Source organism: Montipora foliosa, chromosome 8 (assembly GCF_036669935.1).
Source record: "Montipora foliosa isolate CH-2021 chromosome 8, ASM3666993v2, whole genome shotgun sequence".
Classification (NCBI taxonomy): domain Eukaryota; kingdom Metazoa; phylum Cnidaria; class Anthozoa; order Scleractinia; family Acroporidae; genus Montipora; species Montipora foliosa.
Window position 1 is genome coordinate 49,926,896 of NC_090876.1, and position 7,115 is coordinate 49,934,010.

General features: G+C 40.4%; 1 protein-coding gene across 1 annotated transcript in view; it reads left to right on the forward strand.

Moving 5' to 3' along the window:
- LOC138012885 (uncharacterized) overlaps positions 1-6,051 on the forward strand; it is a 34,899-nt gene extending 28,848 nt beyond the window's left edge. The window contains exons 29-35 of the mRNA XM_068859819.1: positions 190-266; positions 658-790; positions 1,720-1,758; positions 2,097-2,183; positions 3,658-3,863; positions 4,154-4,514; positions 5,444-6,051. Coding sequence (XP_068715920.1) covers positions 190-266; positions 658-790; positions 1,720-1,758; positions 2,097-2,183; positions 3,658-3,863; positions 4,154-4,514; positions 5,444-5,677 — 1,137 coding nt within the window. The 3' untranslated portion in view covers positions 5,678-6,051. The remainder of the gene's footprint in view (positions 1-189; positions 267-657; positions 791-1,719; positions 1,759-2,096; positions 2,184-3,657; positions 3,864-4,153; positions 4,515-5,443) is intronic.
- The last annotated feature ends 1,064 nt before the right edge of the window (positions 6,052-7,115 follow it).

Consider the following 7,115-nt stretch of genomic DNA (forward strand, 5'->3'; position numbering starts at 1 on the left):
GTCAGTAAGTTGGTCAGTCATTAGGTCATTCCGGCAGACCAGCAGCCACTGAGTCATCTTCTTTTAATGAGTCAGTCAGTTAGTCAGTGAGCCGACCAGGAAGTCAGCATGTCAGTTATTCATTCAGAAATCTTCCTTGATTTTTTTATCCATTGAGCTGATTAATTAATCCATCCACCTTTATTATAGGTCAGCCTCGTTTTGATACTTGCTGTTCTTTGTATGAAAGGAAGAGCGTTCGACTCGGCTGATCAAAGGAAAATCTGGTCAGTTTACACTTAATGCCGGATCTTTGTGTTTTGGCACTGTGATTTGGGTAACCTCTTTTGGCTCTTAAACCAATTCATCCGATTTTGACGTATGTAGAAATGATTTTTAAAAATTCCCGTTTCTCAGAGAATTGGAAAACTCTCAGGGCCGTCGATGCTTCTCCACAAGATGTTCTCTTAATAAATTCCCATGTCCTTATGACTGGCCTCTTGTCAAACGACTGACAAGCTCGTTGTTTTCCTATCATGTGCAGCAGACCGAATGTTTGGTAACATGGGCATCTGTAAACTCCAAATCTGAGGACAATGTGTCACACAGCAATTCGTCACCTGCACAAATCGCTACATGCATGACATATGTTCACGGAGGCTTTTTCCCTCTTTTTAGTCTCACGATGTTGTTCCTTTTTTGCCTGATCGTTGCAATCGCTGGAACTTGGGTGGTAGCAGCAATTTACGTCAAGCATCACGCAGAGACGAGTTTGTGGCAGTACATATTTGCAGGAGCATGCTTGTTACAGGTAATATAATTGGACATATTTAATAACATTGTAACATTCATTGATAATTCATATAGTGCCAGTCAGGTAGCGTGTATACCTTCTCAAATCCCGAGACTATAATTGTTGTTGTATCTGAATAACACAATGACCTTTCCATAATTAAAATACTTAATGCCGGCTTTACCTTTTCAGATAGTCGTTTCAAAAATGAGATACAATGTTCGCTTCCGACCCCCCCCCCCGGGGGGGGGAGGGGGAGGGGGATCGATATACCCCTGGGTGGGGAGGTCCGGCGCGGCCCCTCATACCCTGACCCTGTTTAAGACAAATATCGCTGATTTTCCTACCCTGTTTAAGACAGAAGTCCGATTTTTGATACCCTGTTTAAGACATTTAATGTGCCTGGTATCAATGCCAAAGTCAACGGAAGTCAATATTAATATTAACAAGGGCTTGTAAAAATTTTGCTGTTGTTTGCTGTTTTGCTTCGTCCGAGAAAGGATATCCAGTTTAAGACAAAAAATGATAAATTCGATACCCTGATGAAGACAAAAAATGATAAATTCGATACCCTGTTTAAGACAAAAATCCGGAAAAACATACCCTGGCTAGCCGCACGTCCCCATTAAGCCCTTATAAGGGAGTACCCCCCCCCCCCCCCACAGGGCTTCCGATGGGCATAGGTAAAAACAGTGATGGCGAGCCATAATGCCCCCTCATAACTTTCGTTCACATATATATGTCTTTTGCGTTCTTTTTAACATTGAAAGAAGGAGGGTAATCTCGAAAGATTCTCAAAAACGTGAATTTACAATCCTGTTTGACCTTTTCGTCGACTTCGCCTCCGTGAATCGCAAGGTTCCAGGTAGAGGATCTGTTCCTAACACTGGGCATTTAATCACTGTGCGAGTTAATGCTAACTAAGTACGTTTTTGTCTATTGTGTAGGGAATTTTGCTGCTAGTATACTGTCTTTTGGAACAGGAAGTAAGTGGATTCGAATGCATCTGTTCGCTTGAAAACCCTTTTGTTACTGCCAGAAAAAGTTATTTGAATGTATGTATTGAAGGAAATTATTTTAGTAAGTTAACGCCCGTGATTGGAAGATATGGTGACTCAGGAATGGTCGGAAAAAAGTCGAGAGTTTCTCTTACCACATTTCGAATTGGCAATCGGAAGGTTGTAGCCGGCTCGACGCCAGCAAAGGAGAATCTTCATTTCACAATCAAAATAATACAACTTCTCATCTTCCTTATTATTTCTTTTTTTTTAACTAATCCTCTACGATCAGTATCATTTTCCTTTTTCCATGGGGTTCTTTTCAGATTAAGAACTTTACGTTCCAATATAAAATCAAGAAAACGCAGCACAAGGAGAAGCGAAATTATTACAGCACCACAGATACTGTCCAGGTATGGCCAACAAAATTTCGATCTGGTATCCAACAAAGGCGAATGCAATAATGGTTTTGCCAAATTTTCTTTTAAACATTATAGTCTGAGCATCATTTGGCGCACTCTTTTTCCTCAAAGTGATGGGTGGTAACCTAAGATTCAATGCGATCTAATAAATTTACGGCTAATTAACAAATTGATGTCAGTTTTTCATGCGTCTGTCCTGTTATTGATCATGAATTGCGTCATAACATTGTCAAAGTAGCTGTGGATCCACGAGGCTCCGCAGAATACTTTGACAATGTTATGACGAAATTCATTGTCAATAACAGGACAGACGCATGAAAAACTGACATCAATTTGTTTTTTACAGTAACAGAAAGGCAGAGGGGTCAAAATTAAGTCAAAACACGGGAAGAAAGCGAGACAAAAATGCAAGAAACTTCAATCTGACGCGAGCAATATCGCGTCATTACCGCATAAATTATAAATTTATGTGTCTGTCCCGCGGCTTATTGGCAATAAAAATTAGCCAATGAGCGCGCGAGAATGTTTGCAGTCATTTGAGGTGAAGAGGTCACGCACGAATGTGGTGTGCCTAAAAATTAAAAAAAGAATTGTTGCAAGAGTCTATGTAACGAAAGGATTATTTTCTTGCTCTGCGGGAAGCATAAGGTCAGTCGAAAACAACGACAAAATGCAATGTCGAAATATTTCTGTTTTAATAAGCTCTGATTGCGGTAAATTTTTTGGATCAACTTGTTTCAAGTGCATCATCTTGATACTTCATTTCTTTTTTTAACATAGTCACCCCGTCCCTTTCTGTCTTTCTTTATCAAAACCAACTGAAAACAATTTTAATTAATGTAGTGACAACGATATGGTACATAAAACATTTGAACTTAATAATAATAATAATAATAATAATAATAATTCGTTCATTTCTAGTGCGCATCTTAACATGTCTATGATCAGATGCGCATTCTTAAGTTATAAATACGAGAAATAATAGATAAATATCTGTCTAAAAATATGGCAAGGACTACTATTACATTAAAAAATATATACAATATGGTAAAAACTAATTGATAAATAATTAGTGAAAGTATTATTAAAATCTCTGTTCAGTATATGCATGTTTAAAAAGAAAGGTCTTAAGATGACCTCTAAAACTATTTACATAAGTGATTGAGCGAAGCTCACTAGGCAGAGAGTTCCACAATGACGGCGCTGCGACGGCGAATGCCCGATCTCCTAGCGAGGCTTTAGATTTCACTGATGGCATAGCTAGGAGTACAGTATTAGAACCCCTGAGATTATAGCATGATGTCTTGATAAGGACTGTAGATACTGAGGCGCGAGGCCGTGTAACGCCTTAAACGTGAGGAGAAGTACCAATGGCCTTCTATCGGCAAACAATCCAATTCTGATCTGCGAGGCTCCTCAACTTGCATATATGTTTGCTTGGATTCTCTTTTGTTTTTACTTTTAGTATTACGGCTCTGGTACTCCTGCAGTTGACGGAAAAACATACACGGTGACAAGGCCTTCTATCAAAGAATCCAACACTGATCTGCGAGGCTCCTCAAAAAGACTGTCCCGCATAGGGTCTACCACTGGTGTCTTCGAAAATGAACCTGAAGATTATCCCTCACCCATTATGGATACACCAGCACCAATGGACAGCGCGCTCAAAAGGTAAAGTGTAATTTCGTAAGCTGGGTAAAAAGTAAAGGATGCTAGATCATGTGTTCCTTACTCTTTGCGATCAGTTTTCATCGAAGAGTTTGAGGCGGAGACTTCATAATCGGAGTCTGTCCTCGTTATCCGATAAGACTGGACACTGAGTCCAGACCTGTTGAAGACATTCATCCCATTCCAAGCCTTTGTTTGAGTTCTCAAACGAGGCTTGACGCACAAATTGACGCACTTTTCTGTTGTATTCTACTGACTTCACCGGGAGAAATAACGCATAGTTCTTTTCTTAGGCACATCGAAGGACAGCCTATCCCAGATACACCCACGAGTGGAGTGATTCTTTTGCAAACGTTCCCGGCATTCCGCAAGGAAAGTTCGTCTCATTATTCGTCGGTCCCATCCGAATCGCCCAGCGATCGGCGTCCGGACGGAGCCGAAGAACCCGACTTAGCTGCGAACAGCTTTTACGGAGAACGAAGGAGCTCAAGAATGAGCGGGGCCAGGAGTTCGGACATCCTGTCAAGTCACTCTAAGCTGCAACAGATTCCAGAACGAGAACCTCTTATCCACCGCTCTGTTAGGTATTCACAACCGCAGTTGTCGCCACCAAACAACAGCATTGCAACAAGACAAAGACCATGCGAGTTCAAGGTAATTCCTAGGCTCGAGTCGAGCCTCATTAAAAGAACGTCCAGTTGGCTAAGAGAACATTTGAATGAACGAAGAAAAAAGATTTGCTTAATAGCCGTAGAAAATAAGACACGATACTCTCATTGGAGTAGTGTCAAGAGTTAATGACCGTTCTTAATTCTCCACACTTGATGTTATTGTGCATTTTAGGAGGAGAAGAATCTTAACTGACTCACGGAGGTATTTAAAAGTTGAAGATTGTGATATAGTGTTTAGAAAGAAGCAATTTTAGTACACATGACAGAATAAAGAAAGCTAACTGAAAGCCAAGCAGCCTGAGCTTTAGGCCAAACCAGCTGGTGGGTTTGAATCCATGTGATGCGTACAGTGAAATTCAGAATCGCAACCACTGCATCACGTATCGTTAAGACTCCTCAAAACAAACGATTTCCTCTGATATCGTGATCTCGGGTTTAATTTTTTTGAGTTCTTGATAAGGCAGTAATAACAATCCAAAGTGGTCGATACTTGAAAATTAAAGCAGGAACCAATACCGATTGGAATATTTTTGCATTGTTTTGGACTACATTTCGGCCAAATCATCCATCCTTCTTCAGGTACTTCATTATAATTGACCCGACATGGGAATAACAGAGTGAACATGTGAAAATGTTCTTAATATGTGATCACATTTTGTGAGTCAGTTTCAGCGATCATGGTGTAGCGGCGGTTTTCACTGATTTAGTTTCCTACGTAATTTCGCGATTGCATTGATTTTGCGTCGCTAGAGCTGTGTTGGTGGTGATTGGGTTAATCAGAGATTTCACAAATTGTGACTTCAGACCTTGTTTCTCAAATTCGTTCGTTTGGTGTTACGGTACTTAATTGAAAACCTCTATATTCTTTGGTGAAGAATCGTGTCCTTATTAACAAGGCTCTTTTATTTTTAGAAGTCAACGCCCTTTGAGGAAGATAGCACTGTGAATTCCAGGGACGCGTTTATGGATCCTTCGCGTCGGAAGTCGCGTCGCTCTCGCCGACGACTCGAAGAAGAATTCGGGAAAACCGACCGGGAATCCATCCTACAACGAAAGAGATCTTTGCGATATTCGTCTGGTTTCTTCAGTGGTGTGACAGTTGAAGAGGTCAGCCAAAAAGTTGAAAAACCTCATGCAAGCCTTTGAAGGGGAAAGGAAGACTAGAGTATTTGTAATTCGTGTGAAAGTGTGTTACCATCTGGTGTGGTCCACTTAGAAAAGATGGCCATGCATGGCAAAGAAGCGTCACATGGTCATCATCAGACCCAGGGATAGACCGGCTATAATGAGTACCTCTTCGGTCTCTGCTCAGTTTCAAGTAAGACCGGTGCTTTAAGAAAAATATCAGAAAGACATCAGTTGTGATTAAAGACATGGATGTTAAGATCACGAGTATAAAGATTGTGCTCCGTTGTTGCTGAACTGTTTCGTGCATCATGAGAAGGCTATGTGTAATGCGTTTATGAGGCACGAGGGTAGAAAGAATGATGAGCCGTCTTCCGGAAATGCGACACACTCAGGTTGGCCTGCGCTGCCAGGCTACTTTCTCTCCCAAAGCACGAGACGTCAAGTGTTTGTAAAAAGAGAATTAGGAGACCTTAAGCAAGATGACGACGACAGCTACGAGAACGTTGTCTAAAAATATTATCTCCCGTTACTGTAATAATTTTGCGATTACTCCATGTCGCTCAACTTGGCAAGTTTGAATACACATCCCAAGAATAATAATTGATAAGAACGGTGTGGATATTTGGAGAGAAAATTGAAATTCATCGTCAGGTGCTTCTACATGACCTCAGCTTTGATCATTTCATGTCGTTGTCAAGCGTTGTCAAGACGAGAACGGCAAAACATGTATTTTAAACCTATACTTTTGTGGCGTTCTCGTGAAAGTCGTGGTCATCCTTGGTTAAGGTCCTTATAGACCCTATGCAAAAATGGCTGCCTTTAAATTATTCTTTTGTTCATATTCAAAATAGCCCAACTAACCTCGTTTTTGACTGAGACAAAAATTCTAAAGAATTTTTTATTCCGAACGAGGTTAGTTGGGCTATTTTGAATATGAACAAAAGAATAATAAAGGAAGCCATTTTTGCATAGGGTCTATTAGCGTATTTAAAACAATGTCACAGTGAGTAGACCCATAGGTAGCGCCGAAATTAAGCGGAATGAGATTCTTAAGACAGCCTCCAAACACTGTTCTAAAAATAATTTGTGTAGAAAAGTCAAACTGGTTAACATTTAGTAAAGTGCGGCTGAAACATGACTAGCTGTCATATTTTAACAATTCGGAATCTAAAAATTGTAAATAAATTGCACATTTTTTGCGGCGGAAACTTGAAAGTTAGGAGGTTCTTTGTTGCTGTTTGTTTCTTTGCCGTCAAGCCAACTTGACTTTCAAAATAAACACGTGCATTGGTGTGCTTCTCTGTACACAATGTTCTATAAAATGTTTTTAGTGACGACGAAAGTTATGGCAAAAACATCGAGCTCGCGATGAAACATCAAGTTTTAAGAAGAATAAAGTTTTTTTTTCCTTTACGTTAGGCAAGGCGGGTTCTAAGTTTGCTGGCGCGGAAACGCT